Source organism: Ahaetulla prasina, chromosome 1, assembly GCF_028640845.1.
Source record: "Ahaetulla prasina isolate Xishuangbanna chromosome 1, ASM2864084v1, whole genome shotgun sequence".
Classification (NCBI taxonomy): Eukaryota; Metazoa; Chordata; class Lepidosauria; order Squamata; family Colubridae; genus Ahaetulla; species Ahaetulla prasina.
The window spans coordinates 173,115,596-173,137,879 of record NC_080539.1 but is presented as its reverse complement, the minus strand read 5'-3'; the positions used below and the strand labels follow the sequence as shown (position 1 = coordinate 173,137,879).

At 39.2% G+C, this 22,284-nt stretch overlaps 1 protein-coding gene across 1 annotated transcript in view; it reads right to left on the bottom strand.

The window, feature by feature from the left end:
* MACROD2 (mono-ADP ribosylhydrolase 2) overlaps positions 1–22,284 on the bottom strand; it is a 1,239,845-nt gene that overhangs the window by 13,145 nt on the left and 1,204,416 nt on the right. The window contains exons 15-16 of the mRNA XM_058180509.1: positions 10,289–10,378; positions 3,672–3,740 (exon numbers count right to left, since the gene is read on the bottom strand). Coding sequence (XP_058036492.1) covers positions 3,679–3,740; positions 10,289–10,378 — 152 coding nt within the window. The 3' untranslated portion in view covers positions 3,672–3,678. The remainder of the gene's footprint in view (positions 1–3,671; positions 3,741–10,288; positions 10,379–22,284) is intronic.

Below are 22,284 nucleotides of genomic sequence, written 5' to 3'. Positions count from 1 at the left end.
TATATATATATATATATATATATATATATATATATATATATATATATATATATATATATATATATATATATATATATATATATATATATATATATATATATATATATATATATATATATATATATATATATATATATATATATATATATATATATATATATATATATATATATATATATATATATATATATATATATATATATATATATATATATATATATATATATATATATATATATATATATATATATATATATATATATATATATATATATATATATATATATATATATATATATATATATATATATATATATATATATATATATATATATATATATATATATATATATATATATATATATATATATATATATATATATATATATATATATATATATATATATATATATATATATATATATATATATATATATATATATATATATATATATATATATATATATATATATATATATATATATATATATATATATATATATATATATATATATATATATATATATATATATATATATATATATATATATATATATATATATATATATATATATATATATATATATATATATATATATATATATATATATATATATATATATATATATATATATATATATATATATATATATATATATATATATATATATATATATATATATATATATATATATATATATATATATATATATATATATATATATATATATATATATATATATATATATATATATATATATATATATATATATATATATATATATATATATATATATATATATATATATATATATATATATATATATATATATATATATATATATATATATATATATATATATATATATATATATATATATATATATATATATATATATATATATATATATATATATATATATATATATATATATATATATATATATATATATATATATATATATATATATATATATATATATATATATATATATATATATATATATATATATATATATATATATATATATATATATATATATATATATATATATATATATATATATATATATATATATATATATATATATATATATATATATATATATATATATATATATATATATATATATATATATATATATATATATATATATATATATATATATATATATATATATATATATATATATATATATATATATATATATATATATATATATATATATATATATATATATATATATATATATATATATATATATATATATATATATATATATATATATATATATATATATATATATATATATATATATATATATATATATATATATATATATATATATATATATATATATATATATATATATATATATATATATATATATATATATATATATATATATATATATATATATATACAACCCAACTGTGTTAGCTAGGACAACGACCAACAAGTCTGTTATTACTGGTGGCATTACTTTATTCCGTATAAAACCTCACAGCTCCCCAATCTGGGAATTTGGGAAAGCTGCTTTAAATCTTCCAGTTGTAGAACACGGTACATGTGTTACTTTACCCCAAACCACTAAAGAAGAAAGATAGGGTTTCCATTCAGATAAAAACAATTTATAGAAACCAATTATATTTTTCTCACCAGTGGAGGTAATAAACTTTGAAACTATGTCTAAAATGTCAAGCACGTGGCAGCTTAATTTTTAGTAATGCTGGAGGAAGGAGGGAGGGAAGGAAGGAGAGAGAGAGAGAGAAAGAGAGCATGAATTAGAAAGTGACACAGAAGAGAAGAATTTCAAATGCAGCATTTTAATTTGGTGTGTCCTTTTTTTTCCCCCCTTGACAACTTTTTAAATGGAGGCTGTTGCAGCTCATATTTCTCTCTCCCATCTGCAGCATTGCAGTATATTGTCAATATGCTGGCAAGGACAAAGAAGTACACACAGTAATAAGACATTTTAAAATCTCTGTGACAGAACTGCCACTGTTACAAAGCTTCTATATTTGGTTTGGAGAGACATGAAATCCCATTATAGGTGTAAATAGCTCATCTTGGTGGTATATGATACCGGCATCAAGTAATCAGCGCTGGAAAAGAAATGAAATGTATTTGTGATTCTGTTTGATCTATCTTGGGTAGGGATTTCAGAATTGGATTTTATAATTAGGATGTGATAGGGAATTGGGTTTTTTCAGGTCTTGATTTCTGTCTACCAAGAAATCAAGCTGCTTATGTCTATGACCATATCGGTGTGTTCTCTTTCATTTCTCATGTAATCAAACTCTGCAATTGCTTATAAGTTCAGTTTCTATGGAGCAGAATAGTTCAGTAGTTAGAAGTGGCATTTGGCAATGTTCAGCCAAGGGCATGAAATTCTCAGAACATACATCGATCGCTTCTGGAATATAGATTTCAAAGAGCCAGGTCTAATTCCAGCCAGTAGAAATGGCTGATTTGCTTGGCCTTTTCTTTTTAGCAGTTTAGTTTATGAAGAAATCAGCACTGCCCCGTTAAAAAAAAAGGTACTTTCAACAAAACTGTTTGTAATTCTCATTCATTTCCCCATGTATAATTCCATAGTAGAATCAGTGATCACTAGTCATCTCCTGACCCAACACCTGATATTGACCACATCAGATATTATAAGGGTCGGATACAGGAAATGCAGCACTCATTTGTGCTCAGGAAGGGGATGTTCTCTGTTGGCTGTTGACAGAATGGGTAAGTCTAAATCTTCTGCAGTTTGGCTCATTCTATTCCTCCTTCCTCATTAATCCCTTGGCAACTGGGTCTGGTTGAGGAAGAAAGCAACAGGCTGGAAGACTCCATGTTCTCGTCTGCAGACAATTCTTGACCTCACCAAGTAACTGCTGTTCGAAGAAAAGGACAATGGGCTTGAGGTGGAGGATGGTTTCTCTGACAGCATAATGGACTGTAAAGTTCTCAAAGGTGGCCACAAAATCAGAACCCTGAGAGCAGTAATATTTATGGTGAAAGTAGGCTTTGACTGTAGAGTGTGTAGACATGTTGATCTGACATGTTTTTGCCCTGAGGGTCGTGTGAAGAGTTAGGGAGTGTTAATTTTTTCTAAATGTGGAATCTTCTGTAGATGTGGAATTTTCGTGAGGGGTCTGGTGTTGAAGATCTGGGGAGGGGAGTATTTGTGAGTTAGGAGGTTTCCATATCATGATTTATGGGATCTTGCTTCCTGATTGATTTGGCGATATCAGCTGGCTGTCGATTGTCAATTTTAATTTTAAAAGTTTTTAAGATATTTTTATAACTTTGCATGTTGGTCAGGGCAGACTTTTGTCTATGGAATGTGAGGAAAAGGGGAGGGAGTATTTCTAGTGTAGGTTTTGGCTAGCAAGGATGTCATAGAGGTTTGTTTGTTTTTAACCTTCCAACACTGTATTTGGGAATTCAAGTCAGATTCATATTCTTAGGCATATTTTGTTTTACATAGAGACTCCATTAGTTTTTCTAGCTATCAAATCTATAAAAATAATACATGTGGAACAGCTGTAATAAAATGGCATGGGGTCTCCAGCTTGAGCAGGACTAGAAGACCTCCGAGGACTCTTCCAACTCTGTTATTCTGTATTCTATAAAAACTATACGTATAATGGAAAGGAAAGATGAATTAACTTACCCTGAGATTAATTTTCTGTCTGTGATTGTGTAGGCTCTTCTAGGTTTTCAACTTGACTATTCATTTCAACTGAAAACAAAAGTAGTATGGTTATTTTTCTGCATTCTTTTTCAGGCCGGTATTCTTTCTGAAGTTCAATAATCAAATTGCTGAATTATTTCATCAATTGCATTAGAAGATTTCCAAATCACACTAAAGAAAAATTAATTTGACTGGCTCATTTTAAAAGAAACGTTGAAATAATTACTATGAATTTGGGAGTCTTTGAACCTGATTTGAAATAAAACATTTGATTTAGCACTGAAATAGTTTAGTGGCATTTTAACATTAACATTGTATATACATCCTACAACATCTTGAGTCTCCAAAGACCTATGCAAGGGTCCTTTTTGTAGACTTTAGTTCAGCATTCAATACCATCATTCCAGACATTCTTCTAACTAAGCTAAACCAGCTACAGGTACCGGAACAGACTTGTAAGTGGATCACAAGCTTCCTAACAAACAGGAAGCAGCAGGTGAAGCTAAGCAAGATCACATCAAATACCTGTACAATTAGCACAGGGGCCCCCCAAGGCTGTGTGCTCTCCCCACTTCTCTTCTCTCTGTATACCAATGACTGCATCTCCAATGATCCATTTGTTAAGCTACTGAAGTTCGCAGATGACACAACAGTGATTGGTCTCATTCGAGACAATGACGAATCCGCATATAGACGAGAGGTCGAACGACTAGCCTTGTGGTGCAACCAAAACAATCTGGAACTGAACACACTCAAAACCGTAGAAATGGTGGTAGACTTTAGGAAAAACCCTTCCATACTTCCACCTCTCACAATACTTGACAACACAGTATCAACAGTAGAAACCTTCAAATTTCTGGGTTCTATCATATCGCAAGATCTCAAATGGACAGCTAACATCAAAACATCATTAAAAAAGGACAACAACGAATGTTCTTTCTGCGCCAACTCAGTAAGCTCAAACTGCCCAAGGAGCTGCTGATCCAGTTCTACAGAGGAATTATTGAGTCTGTCATTTGTACCTCTATAACTGTCTGGTTCGGTTCTGCAACCCAACAAGAAAAACACAGACTTCAGAGGATAATTAGAACTGCAGAAAAAATAATTGCTACCAACTTGCCTTCCATTGAGGACCTGTATACTGCACGAATCAAGAAGAGAGCCGTGAAAATATTTGCAGATCCCTCGCATCCTGGACATAAACTGTTTCAACTCCTACCCTCAAAACGACGCTATAGAGCACTGCACACCAGAACAACTAGACACAAGAACAGTTTTTTCCCGAAGGCCATCACTCTGCTAAACAAATAATTCCCTCAACACTGTCAGACTATTTACTGAATCTGCACTACTATTAATCGTTTCATAGTTCCCATCACCAATCTCTTTCCACTTATGACTGTATGACTATAACTTGTTGCTGGCAATCCTTATGATTTATATTGATATATTGATCATCAATTGTGTTGTAAATGTTGTACCTTGATGAACGTATCTTTTCTTTTATGTACACTGAGAGCATATGCACCAAGACAAATTCCTTGTGTGTCCAATCACACTTGGCCAATAAAAAATTCTATTCTATTCTATTCTATATTATTATTATTTCACATTTTGTTGATCCCAACCAGGATCTAGTTGCTCTTCATTATATGTACAGGCAGCAAAATAATTCACATGTAAATTGCTTTATAGTGTGTGTGTGTGTGTGTGTGTGTGTATGTGTATTTGTTTTCTGAAGTTTTCGCGGGTGTTTGTATGTAGGTCTTTGGTTATTCGGGCTTTCTCCCATGTAAAATTGGAAGTGTCTTGGCAACGTTTCCACAAAGTCTCATTTGTCACCTTCAGGCTGGTGTTATCAGCTTCGTGCTTCTAGGAGCAATGTGTGATCGTAGCTATTTCTTCCTTTTAACTGCTAGTGGGGTTTGAACTGATTGGTTGGGGGTTTGGCTGTGCTCTGATTGGATGGTGGGGTACATACATACATACATATACATACATACATACATACATACATACATACATATATATATATATATTCTCTGCAGTACTGCTATTGAACACTTTATGACTGATACCACTGATTGATATAGAACTTTATTCAGAGTTGAATTCTATAATAGCAAACTTTTCACTGTACCAACCGCAAAGTGAAACGTCTGTGCTGCTAAAATATGCAGAATTTTTTACCCAGAGAACCAGCACCTGGCTGTGAATATGTGTGAAATATAGCAGCAACTCTAGGAGCTTAATCAGAAGCATGTTTTCATGGCCGACATGAGTGCAGTCTTCAACAGTATCATACTCCGGTTAAGACAACAAACCAATTAGCTGCCCATTTATACCATAAAAAGTAAAATGCAGATGGGCATTAAAGACAGCTAGATACCAAAGATATCACTGTAGCTATTAAGGTACCTTAGGCAGTCATTATTTCAGTCAGCAACCATCTACTCCTGGCCCTGGAATTGGACTAACCTGCAGGTGACAATCCATTCTTTTCAAGGATGCCAACTATAGAACTTTAGAGACCTAAAGGCCAAAATCCAATATTTCAGTCAAACTAATGATTGAATGAGATGTGCTTATAAGGGCAATTACTTTCCACTCTAATACCCAGTAGGCAAAAAGCAGTGATGTTCAAAATGTACTCACATCTTATCCTTTTGAATGAGTATTTCAGGCTCATTTTAATTATAATAGAAAAAATATAATTTTATACACTCTCACTCCCCGTACCACATATTATTACAATTTCATAAACACAATAAATGGCAGTTATCATGATGCAATTATTTGTCATTAGAAATAGCCATAGAGTACTGAGGAGCAAAAGCTGACCCTTCTAGATAACTATGTAATGGACAATATCTGGTCTTTGATATCTTAATACTACTGAATATATTTTCTTTTGAACTGTTTCTGTAGGGCTGAATGAAATTCTGTATAAAGTCTGAATTATAATAACTTATTCCTATTATACTTCTATGGTTATTCTATGGAAAAAAACTGTTTTTGCACATCCATAGCTGATGCTTGGCATTTCCCTGGAAGGCTCTTGAGTGGAAGTTTTGAAATTGCCTGAATAAATTCACACCTGAACTGAAGATTTGAAAAATAAGAGACAATAGAAAAAAATTAATATGCTTGTCATATGCTATGAAGCAAATCTGTTTCTGACTCACTGTTGTCATACCAATATACTAGCAAAGATTCTGTTGAATTGCTTGTGAATTATTCATCTATATTTTACTTCCACACTTGCTAGATTAAACCACTTACTGGAGTAGCACAGACATTTTTAAACTTAAAAGAAACTGCTCTTTCTATAGATATGCCGAGAAATAACTATTGTATCAAAGCTGATCCCTGCACCTCAGGTCAAACATTTTACTTGCTGTATTTTCTTCCTACTTAATGAATTAAATCAATACATGCTTTGTTGTTGTTAGTTGCAAAGTCGTGTCCGACCCATCGCGACCCCATGGACAACGTTCCTCCAGGCCTTCCTGTCCTCTACCATCCTCTGGTATGCTTAGTTAGGTAAACATGCTTAGTTAGGTAAAAAATAATAGCTGCAGATGATGATAATCTATTCTTGATGTTAAATTTGATTGAACATGTTACTTCATTCTTTATTTGTGAGCAGCATGGTGGCCTAGGGCTGAAGATGTTTGCCTCCCATTTGAAAGGTTGAGAGTTCAATCCTAGGTAGTGGCAGATTTTTCTCTCTCAGGGGCAAAGAGAAAATATCTGCTGTGAACTCCACATAGGCATCAGGAAGGGAATCTGGCCAATAAGTTCATTCTTTACTTGTATGATCCCCCAAAAATGGAAGTCCTTCCCCCATCAATGATAAAACTAAACTTCACAGGAAATCAAATAGGTTCACAACTTGTGCTATGCTGTGACATCTCCCTCCCCCAATGAAGTAATTTCTGTGATACCTCCTAAATATTGATACTGATGATGAGAAAATGTTTTATGGTGGCTACCCAAAATGGTAAGCTTGGCATTGCAATCTTTCACCAGTTCAGATGAGACACCATTCATTTAAGCTTCAGAAATATGTGGGGTTGACTTCCCCAAGACTTGGGTTCTGCAGATGATGTGCCCCCTACCTATTTATCTTTCAATCCTGCTGGCTATTCAGAGTTGAAGGTGCTTATTTTACATCTAGGCTACATTTCATACAACACATTAGGCTCCTCTTTTTGGTGGTACGTTTGGGGCTCAATCTAGTGTGCACAGCCTTGTGTTAATTTCAGAGATGGGTTTCATATAATTTAACAAATGGTTCGCCCCAGCACCAAAAATGTGAGGGTGCATGGCCTTCTGCACATGCACTTTGCTCACGTGCACACTTGCATGCGTGCACGCAGCTTAAAAACCACAGCTAAATAAGAGGGCATAGCACCGGGGTCACAACTACCGGTTTGCCAGAACTGGTATGAACTGACCGAATCCCACCCCTGGTTAATTTCCCATGCTGAATAAAATGTTCAGGGTGAATGACGACCAATCTGTGCCCCTCTTACTATGCACAACACAAAGCTCTTCTGTTCTGTTGGGGAAGGCAATTATTTGAACCAACTGAGAGGTGGTGGATAGAAAGGGAAGTGATATTTTGCTGGGAATACAGGAAACTGGCTATTATTTGATGCCTTTTATGTATTCAGGTTGCAATGCAAATTCAAACATACAAAGTTTGGGTCATGACATCATGACAGACAGTTCCTTATTTTGAAGTCATCATGTTTAGGAACAGATGCATATGGTAGAAAGTGAGGCAAACCTATTAGCCATTATCAGTGAAGTACATAATCTACATACTCTAAAAGAAATGGATATTGATGATACTGGACTGCTTGGTTAAGAATCCTTTCATTATCTGATAAATGTCTATCACAATTCGTTGTTTGCGTAATGGAATCCTTGAAGCATTGTTATATGGATTTTTTAAAAAAAATACACAACTAAAGAAAATAACAGGAGGCATGGATTGAAACTTGTGAGTGACTTATTCAAATTTTTTAGTCAGAAATAGCAACAGCCCAGCACTTTCAGAAAAAAGGGTTAGGGTTAGGGTTAGAAATGTTGGTATGCACAGGATAAGAGAAGGCAGCCTAGCAAATCCATGTCGACCTTTTCACAGCTCTGTATGTAGCTCTGGAATTATTGTGCATGTTTACTGGAATTTAATATGTATTTATATTGTTGTTGTTGTTCAGTCACTGAATTCTTTGCAACTCCATGGATCACAGCATGCCAGGTCCCCCTATCTTCCACTATCTGCCAGAGTTTGCCCAAATGCATGTTCATTGCATTAATGATACTATCTAGCCCAGTGATAGCTAACCTTTTCTGGACCGAGTGCCCAAAGCACGTGTGCATGCCCGAAACCCCAAAATGCAGTGCATGCGCATCCCCTGTGCATGCGCCCCGCCCCTGTGCATGTGACCCCACATGTATCCCCACCCCCTGTGCATGCATAGCAGAGACCCAAAGACCAGCTAGACGGTGGGAGGTGCGCGCACATGCACAACAGAGCTGAACTGGGGCAACGGCTCGCATGCCATCAGAGAGGGCGTTGGGTGCCACCTCTAGCATAGGTTCACAATCATGGATCTAGCCAATGTGCTTACAGCCTGGTATATATATCACATAGTCCTATTTTAATCATAAAATTGTTCAATAAATCACAGGATAACCTTATAAACCACATTATGATTGAATTAGTCACTGTAGCATGTAATCCATGATTACACCTTAGCATCATTTGTGAACCAAGAGAAAACGCGTTGTTTTAACCATGGCATACCAAGGAATGGAAATTTAGCCTTTCCATCCTATAGATCCTGAAATGCATTATCAGATTATGATCATTGTAAGGAAACAGTATTCTTTCTCATTTTCTACTTCTTTGGTTCATGATCCCATCTATTTCTTCTAAAAAAGCCATTTAGCTCTTTATAAAATCCAAAATAGGCAGTTTCACAAAAATGGATGCACGCTGCCTAAGGGTGTCTAGCTGCACATCATAATGAACCTTGGTGCCTACACCTCTTGTACAGCAAGGCAAACTTAAACAATAAGCCCCAAACGTTGGAATGAATTAATGAAATCTCACTGGGTTTTGTCTGCAGATTTAACGCTGACATATAAAGGTGACTAAAGGGAAGGTTGACATTCTCTACATTCAGTTGGTGCTAATTTTTTTTAATCCTATCACCTTGACTAGCGATGGACTTGTTCACAGAGTGGGACGGGGAGGCAAGAGAGAACAAAGGCATGAAATGAACTGCTTTTGTGTGCGTTTGCTTTACAGTTGAGTTCCTTGTGGCAGTGGAATTTTTGGTTTAGGCAAATTAGTGTCAGTCCCGTGCTTGAGTGCTCAGGCCTGAATCCCATTGAAAGTTCAATTGCATAAGTGAGGGCAGTAGAGCATTTCTTGTGCTTCACAGCTGGGAAGGCTGGTGGCTTGCATAAATCTACACTTTTTGGAGACTGCCTTTGAACGAGGTGAGACCATATTCTAAGAAAGGGAGGTGTACGCTGCTTGCCCCCCTTTTTTCAAAAGGTCTTGGGAAGCTTACCATCAATACTTGTTGAAATGTTTTCTGTATCGCATGGCCCTTCAGGCTGCACGGAATCCATCACCTGCTTTCCTTTCTCTTCTTCGGCACCTTCAGAAAAGACAAGAGAGGAGAATATGGGTAATGTCTGGTTCATGGGCCATTTGGGTTCTTTGTTATTTTCCATCAGCTCTCTGAACTGCCATGAGAGTGGTGGCTATTCAGATAAAGATGAGCCTGTGGCTCCCCAAAAGGATTGTGAAGAAGGCCAGATTTCAAAAGGAATTTCTTTAAAAGTCTTTTGCAGGGGGCAGGATTCAGACTTTCATCAGAGCCTGGATTTTTGCCTGCATTGCCAGATTTTCTTTTCCAAGCGTTCCTGAAAAAATATAACCACCACTACTATCATTATTAAGGGACACGGTGGCTCAATGGCTAAGACTCTGAGCTTGTTGATCAAAAGGTCGGCAGTTCAGCGGTTCGAATCCCTGATGCTGCCGTGTAATAGGGTGAACTCCCGTTACTTGTCCCAGCTTCTGCCAACCTAGCAATTTGAAAGCACATAAAAAATGCAAGTAGAAAAATTGGGACCACCTTTGGTGGGAAAGTAACAGCAATCTGTGCACCTTTGGCATTTAGTCATGCCAGCCACATGACCATGGAGACATCTTTGGACAGCTCTGGCTCTTCGGCTTTGAGATAAGCACTGTCCCCTAGAGTCAGGAACAGCTAGCACATATGTGCGAGGGGAACCTTTACCTTTACCTTACTATCACTATTATCACCACAATCATCAAGACCACCATGCCAGCTGTCCAATTGCAAAAGAAAAATACAGTGCTACTTGGAAGAGCTTATATTCTGTGATGATACCATCAAACAGCAGCTTCCTATCCCAGGTCTTTGAGAAGGACTCAATAAGTGGATAGAAATGCCAAATCCACTCTGAACATCTGGCTGACGATGTGACTTACCTTAATAGTAAACTTGAAATGGGGACCTAATCAAATTTTGAAAAGTCTCCTCTCTGGATCATTTTAAATAGTACCTGTTCCTGAAAAGCCTGCCCCCTTAGCTGCCATACGCAACCTAGAATTTACATGTAAGAAAAGGCGCTTGTTGGCAGGCATCCAGTGCTTTGTGATTTCCTGTGCTTCAGGTTGCTGGGGGAACTTTGATTGAAACTCCTAACAAAGCTCCAAAATGAGCCATCTTTCAGCTTCGTACTCTGCTCTTTCTGAATTTTATGATTTCAGATTTTTAAGAAACCAATTGCTAGCTAATTTCCATGATGGCTCTTCCCTGTTTTATGACAAATGTAAAGCATGGTGTGCCTACCGGGTGGCTGAACTACAGAAGTCAAGCAATTGGTTGCTAAGCAATCATCGGAATTTAGGAAGAGGGAAGCAGTTGTGGTGATTGAACGTTTCAAAACATCCGTCTTTACACACAAATAATACTTTCTTTCCAAGCGTTCCTGAAAAAATATAACCACCACTACTATCATTATTAAGGGACACGGTGGCTCAATGGCTAAGACTCTGAGCTTGTTGATCAAAAGGTCGGCAGTTCAGCGGTTCGAATCCCTGATGCTGCCGTGTAATAGGGTGAACTCCCGTTACTTGTCCCAGCTTCTGCCAACCTAGCAATTTGAAAGCACATAAAAAATGCAAGTAGAAAAATTGGGACCACCTTTGGTGGGAAAGTAACAGCAATCTGTGCACCTTTGGCATTTAGTCATGCCAGCCACATGACCATGGAGACATCTTTGGACAGCTCTGGCTCTTCGGCTTTGAGATAAGCACTGTCCCCAGAGTCAGGAACAGCTAGCACATATGTGCGAGGGGAACCTTTACCTTTACCTTACTATCACTATTATCACCACAATCATCAAGACCACCATGCCAGCTGTCCAATTGCAAAAGAAAAATACAGTGCTACTTGGAAGAGCTTATATTCTGTGATGATACCATCAAACAGCAGCTTCCTATCCCAGGTCTTTGAGAAGGACTCAATAAGTGGATAGAAATGTCAAATCCACTCTGAACATCTGGCTGACGATGTGACTTACCTTAATAGTAAACTTGAAATGGGGACCTAATCAAATTTTGAAAAGTCTCCTCTCTGGATCATTTTAAATAGTACCTGTTCCTGAAAAGCCTGCCCCCTTAGCTGCCATACGCAACCTAGAATTTACATGTAAGAAAAGGCGCTTGTTGGCAGGCATCCAGTGCTTTGTGATTTCCTGTGCTTCAGGTTGCTGGGGGAACTTTGATTGAAACTCCTAACAAAGCTCCAAAATGAGCCATCTTTCAGCTTCGTACTCTGCTCTTTCTGAATTTTATGATTTCAGATTTTTAAGAAACCAATTGCTAGCTAATTTCCATGATGGCTCTTCCCTGTTTTATGACAAATGTAAAGCATGGTGTGCCTACCGGGTGGCTGAACTACAGAAGTCAAGCAATTGGTTGCTAAGCAATCATCGGAATTTAGGAAGAGGGAAGCAGTTGTGGTGATTGAACGTTTCAAAACATCCGTCTTTACACACAAATAATACTTTCTTTTCCCACAGGCAGGGCTGTGAAAGTATTGAAAGAGCCCCAGTTCCTCCCATCAAGCAAAGGATAATCATGAGGAAGCAGGCAGGGAAGGCAGGAGGAAGTGAAACTGAGAATGCCCATTCTTAAATAAATCAGCCATTAAAAAGGGGAAAGCACAAAGATCCATTTTTCCAAGGAGCTCGGAGTGGGTAGATTTGATTTTCTCATTCATCCAGCCAAATTTTATCTTCATGAGAACTTCATGGGAATGTCTTGATGGCAGTGGTGGGTTTTACTTTTGCTACTGGTTCGCTCGCGCTTCTGCGCATGCGCAGAGCGTATTTTTATTTATTTATTTTATTATTTAAATTTTTATACCGCCCTTCTCCCGAAGGACTCAGGGCGGTTCACAGCCAGGTAAAAAAATACACAATAATACAATATAAATACGATTAAAATACAATTAAAAAACTTATTAAATTGGCCAAGATTAAAAATTTAGGATAAAAACCCATTAAAAACCCATAAATTTAAAACTAACCCAGTCCAGCGCAGATGAATAAGTGAGTTTTGAGCTCGCGACGAAAGGTTTGGAGGTCCGGAAGTTGACGGAGTCCTGGGGGGAGTTCGTTCCGGAGGGCGGGAGCCCCCACAGAGAAGGCCTTTCCCCTGGGCGTCGCCAGACGACACTGTCGCGCCGATGGCACCCTGAGGAGTCCCTCTCTGTGAGAGCGCACGGGTCGGTGAGAGGTATTCGGTAGCAGCAGGCGGTCCCGTAAATAGCCCGGCCCTATGCCATGGAGCGCTTTGAAGACGTTCACCAACACCTTGAAGCGCACCCGGAAGGCCACAGGTAGCCAGTGCAGCCTGTGCAGGATAGGTGTCACACGGGAGCACGAGGGGCTCCCTCTATCACCCGCACAGCTGCATTCTGGACTAACTGAAGCCTCCGGATGCCCCTCAAGGGGAGCCCCATGTAGAGAGCATTGCAGTAATCCAGACGAGACGTCACAAGGGCGTGAGTGACTGTGCACAAGGCATCCCGGTCTAGAAAGGGGCGCAACTGGCGCACCAGGCGAACCTGGTGGAAAGCTCTCCTGGAGACGGCCGTCAGGTGATCTTCAAAAGACAGCCGTTCATCCAGGAGAACGCCCAAGTTGCGCACCCTCTCCATCGGGGCCAATGACTCGCTCCCAACAGTCAGCCGTGGACTCAGCTGACTGTACCGGGATGCCGGCATCCACAGCCACTCCGTCTTGGAGGGATTGAGCTTGAGCCTGTTTCTCCCCATCCAGACCCGTACGGCTTCCAAACACCGGGACAGCACTTGATAGCTTCATTGGGGTGGCCCGTGTGGAAAAGTACAGCTGGGTGTCATCAGCGTACAGCTGGTACCTCACACCGAAGCCACTGATGATCTCACCCAGCGGCTTCATATAGATGTTGAACAGAAGGGGCGAGAGAATCGACCCCTGCGGCACCCCACAAGTGAGGCGCCGCGGGGTCGACCTCTGCCCCCCCGTCAACACCGTCTGCGGCCGGGCGGGGAGATAGGGGGGGGACCACCGATAAACGGTGCCTCTCACTCCCAATCCCTCCAACCGGCGCAGCAGGATACCATGGTCGATGGTATCGAAAGCCGCTGAGAGGTCTAATAGGACCAGGGCAGAGGAACAACCCCTATCCCTGGCCCTCCAGAGATCATCCACCAACGCGACCAAAGCCGTCTCAGTGCTGTAACCGGGCCGGAAGCCGGACTGGAACGGGTCTAGATAGACAGTTTCCTCCAGGTGCAGGGGAAACTGATATGCCACCATACTCTCTACAACCTTCGCCGCGGGCGGGTTGGAGACCGGACGATAATTACCTAAAACAGCCGGGTCCAGGAAGGCTTCTGAGGAGGGCCTCACCACCGCCTCTTTCAAGGCGGCCGGAAAGACTCCTCCAACAAAGAAGCGCCGTAATCCCTGAGCCAGCCTCGTGTCACCTCCTGAGTGGCCAGCACCAACCAGGAGGGCACGGGTCCAGTAAACACGTGGTGGCATTCAATCTACCCAGCAACCTGTCCATGTCCTCGGGAGCCACAGGGTCAAACTCATCCCAGACAATATCACCAAGACCGCCCTCAGACGCCCCGTCCGAATTGCCACAATTTTGGTCCAGACCGTCCCGAAGCTGAACGATTTTATCGTATAGATAACCGTTAAACTCCTCAGCACGTCCCTGCAACGGGTCATCCCGCTCCCCCTGGTGAAGGAGGGAGCGGGTCACCTGAAACAGGGCAGCTGGGCGGTTATCTGCCGACGCAATGAGGGAGGAGGCGTAGCAACGCCTCGCTTCCCTCAGTGCCACTAGGTAGGTCCTAGTATAGGATCTAACTAGTGTTCGATCAGCCTCTGAACGGCTGGACCTCCAAGAACTCTCTAGGCGTCTTCTCCGGCATTTCATCCCCCTCAGCTCCTCGGAGAACCAAGGAGCCGGTTGGGATCTGCGCCGGGTCAGAGGCCGCAGAGGCACGACACGGTCTAAAGCCCCAGCCGCAGCCCGTTCCCAGGCTGCGGCTAGTTCCTCTGCCGTGCCGTGGGCCAGACCTCAGGAATGGCCCAAGCTCCGTCCGAAACCTCTCTGGGTCCATCAGGCGCCTGGGACGGTACCAACGTAGTGGTTCCGTCTCCCTGCGGTGTTGGGTAGCGGTCAGAAAGTCCAGGCGAAGGAGAGAGTGATCTGACCATGACAAAGGTTCTGTGACTATATCTCTCAAGTCCAGATCCTTCAACCACTGACCAGAGATGAAAATCAGGTCCAGTGTGCCTCCCCCGATGTGAGTGGGGCCATCCACTACTTGAGTCAGGTCCAGGGCCGTCATGGAGGCCATGAACTCCCGAGCTACTGTCGATGACGAGCCGGCAGATGGCAAGTTAAAGTCCCCCATGACTAAAAGTCTGGGGGTCTCCACTGCCACCCCGGCAAGCACCTCCAGAAGCTCGGGCAGGGCGGCTGTCACGCAGCAAGGAGCCAGGTACGCGACCAGCAAGCCCATCTGACATCTATGACCCCACCTCACAAAGAGGGATTCACACCCGGCAATCTGAGGTACAGTGGTCTCCCTCGGCTCTAGACTCTCTTTAATAGAGAGAACACATCATTTGATGATGTGCGGGTGGGTGGAGCCTCCCGCGGCCGCTGCTACTGGTTCACCCGAACTGGGTCAAACCGGTAGCAACCCACCATTGCTTGATGGGCTTCAGATTCAAAGGGGATTTTAAACTAGGATTAACCCTGTTCTAGACTCTATTTATATAGGGACACAGTGGCTTAGTGGGTAGATGCTGAGCTTGTCGATCGAAAGGTCGACAGTTCAGCGGTTTGAATCCCTAGTGCTGCGTAACGGGGTGAGCTCCCGTTACTTGTCCCAGCTTCTGCCAACCTAGCAGTTCAAAAGCACGTAAAAAATGCAAGTAGAAAAATAGGGACCACCTTTGGTGGGAAGGTAACAGCATTCTGTGCACCTTTGGCATTGAGTCATGCCGGCCACATGACCACGGAGACGTCTTCTGACAGCGCTGACTCTTTGGCTTTGAAACGGAGATGAGCACTGCCCTCTAGAGTCGGGAACGACTAGCACGTATGTGTGAGGGGAACCTTTACCTTTACCTTAGACTCTACTTTCCATGCTATACATTTATCACCCAGAAAATTAAGGCAATTTAATCAGCAAAATAAATGGCCACAAATGTCTGAAATGATTGGAAATAAATTTGAATTTACTTTAGAGACATTCAGGGTTCTTTCATTTTTATAGATCATTGGACTTCTCACCACCTTTTTGTTAGATTACATATAAATGTCACTATTATTAGGCTTTCTTTTTTCAGTGAGCTCCCGAAATGACAACTTAGCATGCATATTAAAATTTCAAGACTTCTCTGGAGAAATCTGTAGGGCAGAGAAAATTTTCCCTTGGCATTTGTTAAACTGCAGTAGGCCTAAACCTTCTAAAGTGTTTTCTTCATCGCTGTCATTCACACTTGGGGGATAAAACATCCAGTGTTGAAACATTAGCGGGTTTTTTTTTCTAAAGGGTCTGTCAAGCCAAGGGCCACTGGGTTCATTTAAAGTCATTCACTGAATTTTTATTGTCTATGTGTTTTAACAAAAGCTACTGGGATAGTTAGATAAGAAGCAGTTAAAAGCTCCCGCTAGAATCAAAGGCCTTACATCCTCTTATGCATTTTTAAAAGTTTGGGCAGGTATGTTTAGATGTATTTTAATCTAAATATAATATTGTTGCAGAAGGAAAAAAATTAAACAGATTTCAGTTGTTTATTACAGAAGTTCTTCCCGATATTTCCCATGTAGATTTTCGGGATGCATCCTAAATAGACTAGTGTTAATTTGTGGTAAGTAAATTTAATAATAAATTTAATACTAAATAAAGTGATAATGATAAATAACTTCATAGTATCCATGCCTGACACATCTCACTACCGCTTTTTCTGAAAGGTTTCCTGGGAGCCAATCAAAACGGCATGATGTGATCTCCCATTTTAAGAACATGCAGCAGCATCAAGACATTTTGATATCCGGTTATGAGATGTCAGGCAGAACAGAAACTCACATGAAATTCAAAAGCAAATTTGTTAGGACGATTGGCATTCCAGTGCTTTGTTTGTTCACAACAAAGGGATCAGGAAGAGAGTGTCTGGCAGCAATCTGAGGAATAATGCTCCAATTTCTCTTTCCCTAGCATTTCTTGGATCATGTGCTCAAGCAACAAATGGTTCAACAAGCAAAAGCTTTCAAATAAAGGTTTATTATAGCAGGGTAGGCTTCATCTGGTGTGGCAAACAACAGCTTCAAAGGCTATGACACTAGCCTTTGAGATAGTGAAACTCTCTCTCCCTTCTTCCCTCCCTCCCCCCCTTCTTTCTCCTATCACCAATATTCACTGACTGCATTTTAACCATGGCTTGCTGAACAAGCCAGATGCATGCCTGTGTTTTTTATATGAGCAAAGTGATTATAGCTTGTTTTTCCAACTTCTTGTTTCTGCCTTCCTTTAGCTGCATCCTCTGCAAATTAGCTCAGGATTGGATGGGGTACAAATCAGAGGTGGGTTTCAGCAGGTTCTTACCAGTTCTGGAGAACCAGTAGCGGAAATTTTGAGTAGTTCAGAGAACCGGTAAATACCACCTCTGACTGGCCCTGCCCCCATCTATTCTCTGCCTCCCGAGTCCCAACTGATTGGGAGGAAATGGGGATTTTGCAGTAACCTTCCCCTGGAGTGAGGTGGGAATGGAAATTTTACAGTATCCTTCCCCTGCCACTCCCACCAAGCCACACCTATAGAACCTGTAGTAAAAAATTATGTTCCCAATCCCACCACTAGTATAAATAAACAAGCCATCAGTCAGGAATTCACAAGTTAATCCTGTACTCTTATTCATACAGAATGAAACAACCCCTCCCATCATTTCTATATGTGGATCATTACCTAAAACTAATCATAGCTTATTCATTCAGGTTCATGTTTGTATCATGTTTAGCCCCAAACAAATGACATTATTTGTTTTGTATGATGTGTGAACCAAATCATAGGATTCTTCCTGTCCCATCTTCAACACCACCATCACCATTAAGCTATCATGAAGGTTAGAAGTGGTAATTTTTATGGGGATATTACTTCTAACAGTATTAAAAATCATTGGAGGAATATTTTGCCTGCTCTGGTACACCTAACAGCTACTGTATAGCAAAGCAACTCAAAATAGTCATGGTTACATAAAGAAGGGCAAAATACCACTATAATAACTAGTGCAAGGCTTGGGGAATGCCACATGGGAAAGTTAAAAAAGCAAATTCAAAGTTAAATCTTGCATTATAGTGCTGCAGTGGGTGGCAAGCGAAGGATGTTCAATCCGTTGGATCAGCAGCTTTTCCATAAAATGAAAACTCTATTTATATAAATCCTCATTTTGTTCATAGCGCCTTACCATGTGGGTGGCTATGGAATGAAGAACAATAACAGCATTCATTATACTGACATGCATGTGAAACAGGTATTATCCCCAAGCACTTCTTTCCTGCTGTGTAATAAAACTGTGTGCCACCAAGAAATGAGTCCATTTCACATAAACGGGAGAATCTGATCAAAACAAGAAGTGCCTTTCCAAGCATTTTATTCAAAAGGGTTTTCTCTCTCTCCCCCCCGCCCTCTCTCTCTCTCCCTTGTGCCTTGCTCTCTACTTTTCAATCTTGATTTCTATTGCTTGGAACACAAACAAGATGCACATTTCAGGAGCTCCATAGTCAAAGATGAGAGATACTAGGATGTACTTTGCAAGATACCACTTTCAATTACCATTTCTGATTGCATTGCTGACAGGCTTGATTATCATAAATCTTCATGGGTATATGATATTTCTAGAAAATCAATAGCTAAGACCAACTATTTTTAAAACTTCAGTGATGCTGTTTCAGCGCAGATTTTTAAACGCTCCATGGAAAGATTTGCTTACAGCCTTAGCTATTTTTTAAAATAAATATATGTAAATATACCCCATACACATACAACTAACAAAAATGAAACCTGAAAATACATAATAAGCTTATCTTCTAAGAAAACTGTGATTTGGAGTTGATTTTGTAGCAGAATTCTGTTTCAGAAGTTTGGGAGTTAATACCTATTGTCTGTAGGAAAGTATCTAATTTATTTCCTGCTTTCTCTAAATTGTATTGAATCATATAACATAAAAGTTGGAACTGCACTATTTCTTGTTTCTATCTCTACTGGAGGAAAGCTTATTGAATTTGTCCTCTGTAGAAATCAGAAGCTGAAACTGATTGAAAACGAATATATTTCATTATTATTTTACAGTACTGTATAACTTTTAATTATTTGGGATTATTATTTTTATTATGTTTACTCTCTTTGAAAACACACAGGAGATTTCTGCAAAGTTTCAGCAAGTAAAAACAAATGAAGAAAAAAGAAAGAAAATACAAGCGTACACATTCCTTTCCTGACTGTTATAAGTCCCACAGATAAATGTAAACCAGACTGAAAAATGTTTTTTACTGAAAGAGCCTCTGAGGCTGAAGTAGACAATATCCTCACCCCATTTTTTCAACTTTACTATAATCTGAAATAAATCAATCTCCAGCATTTAAGAAATAGCAATCTAAAAGAAGTATCAGTTTGGCATATTCTCAAATTGATTATGATTTGGTGCAAGAAAGTAACCTGCTGAGTTCTAGCAAATCTGAGCAGGACGAGTGGACCAGTTCTCAGGCAGAATCCTGAGAAGGTCTGGTTGCCATCTTGGCTCAGACTATTCTAAAGTCTTCCAATGAGATTTATAAGACTACTGAAGAGAATAGGCTATTGTAGTGGCTTAGCAAAGCCTATAGCAGGGGTGTCAAATTCGCGTTGTCACAGCGGTGTCACGTTATGTATCAGGATTTCCCCCCCCTTTCACTAAACTGGGCGTGGCCAGCACATGACGCATCTGGCCCGCAGGCCATGAATTTGACAGCCCTGGCCTATAGGATAGAGGCATGCGCTAGTTTAAATCAGTGGTTCCCAACCTCTTTTTGGCCATGCCCCACTTAAGCATCTCTAAAATCCTGATGCCCCCCCCCCATGACATATAATTCTTACTTTACTCAAAAAGTGAACTCTACTCACACGGAGGAAGCCTAAAAGACCATAAACTTGGTTTAAAATTAACTTGGTCGATATTTTACCATGTTACGAAGGAGAATACTATGAGACACTTCACCAAAGACTTTTCTGAAGTTGTAGTACGCTATGGCTACGTTATTCCTCAAAGTTACTAAGTTAAGAACTATATCAAAAAAGGAGATAAGGTTAGTCTGACACAATTTGTTTGCGGCAAACCAACGCTGGCTCCTGTTAACTGTGGTATGCCCATTCAAATGCTCACAAACATGCTGCTTAATAATCAATTGTTTGAGGATCTTTCTCTATGTAAATATTAAGCTGATGGGACTGTAATTTATCAGATCATCCTTCTTCCAGTTTTTGAAGATAGGGACAACGTTTGTTCTCCTCTAGTCTTCCAAGAGCTCTCAAAGTTTATCTTCATTGTAGGAACAATATCCCTTTGCAACTGGCCCTAGGTTCAGGATAAATTTGCTTAAATTTTTGGAGATAATAAACCGGCCTTAATGGAGAATGGATTTTTCTTTCTTTTGCCCTTGGTTCCCCAGTTAGCGGTTTATTAAGAAAGAGATTGCAAACTTGTAAGCTGCCTTCCCTATTTCTTTTTGAAAGAAATAACATTGGAGAACCTTGAACGAAAGAAATGAATGATTCTGTCTGCTAAAAGGTACTCTCATCTTAGCAGCATAAAACCGATGCACTTTTCCCCCCCTGAAAGTTGTGGCATAACGGCAAAGAAAGAGAAGATTTGGCATGGTCTTATGACTTAAGATTTGGCATGGTCTTATGACGGACATAAGTACGTCGTGCTTATGGGATAAATGTTGTTGGGACCTGTAGCTCTGCTGCATAACACAAAGAATGATAGCTATATGTTCAAATGTTTCTTCTCACCACAAAATTCTCTTCCTTAGCTACAGAGAAAAATCTAACTTTACTAGGCTATTGAAACTTAAAAGCTATTTAAAAACTGCTCTTACCAGAAGTGTAGTGAAAGGAGGAGAAAATGCACCTCTTTCCTCTTTACATGACTGACCTGCATTTATTAATTGCCAACAGCACTTCTTTCCTATGCAGTCATATAACAATCTGCATCTTAAATATGTTACTCCTAATTAGGCACTACTCTAAAAGAAAAGGGCAGATATTCCTTAAATGACAAGCCAAAATTGTCACCTACAGAAAAGAAATGACAAAGGTTTCATAACATCTTAGTTATCTCGACTTTTCTTCTTGCTGGGCATAATTTCTATATCACTGCAATTTTCACTGGACCAAAACTGAAGGATATATTTTTATCACATCACTGGTGGATATTTGCTAATATTAATGGCAATCTTTCACATACGCTGTTTCCTGCTGCCTTTTCAATAGCGCTATGATGGTGATGCCAAGACAGAAGTTCTCTGTAATACTGCAGTTATCACACTTATTCCGACACCCCACAGGTGTGTACATTTTCCCTCCTTTTTTCCCCTTTTATTAAAAGTATTTTAGTACTTTTTATGCTTCTCATTTTTCCCTTTGTACGTAGTTTTGAACGGTAACTTGCCCTAGGAGATGACATGGAAATCTCATTCTAGAATTCTCAAAGAATGCTAACCATGAAACCATTCCAAAATTTAAAGAAACGCTGAGGATTTAATGGCTCGGGAAGGCCTGTATAGAAGGATGGATCATTTAAAAGATGCCTAAAATGCAATATCGGGTTGCAGAATGGAGACTGAGCCACAACATATATCACACTACAAAGAAGGCTAAATATTAATGCTAATGTCACTCCCAAACACCAG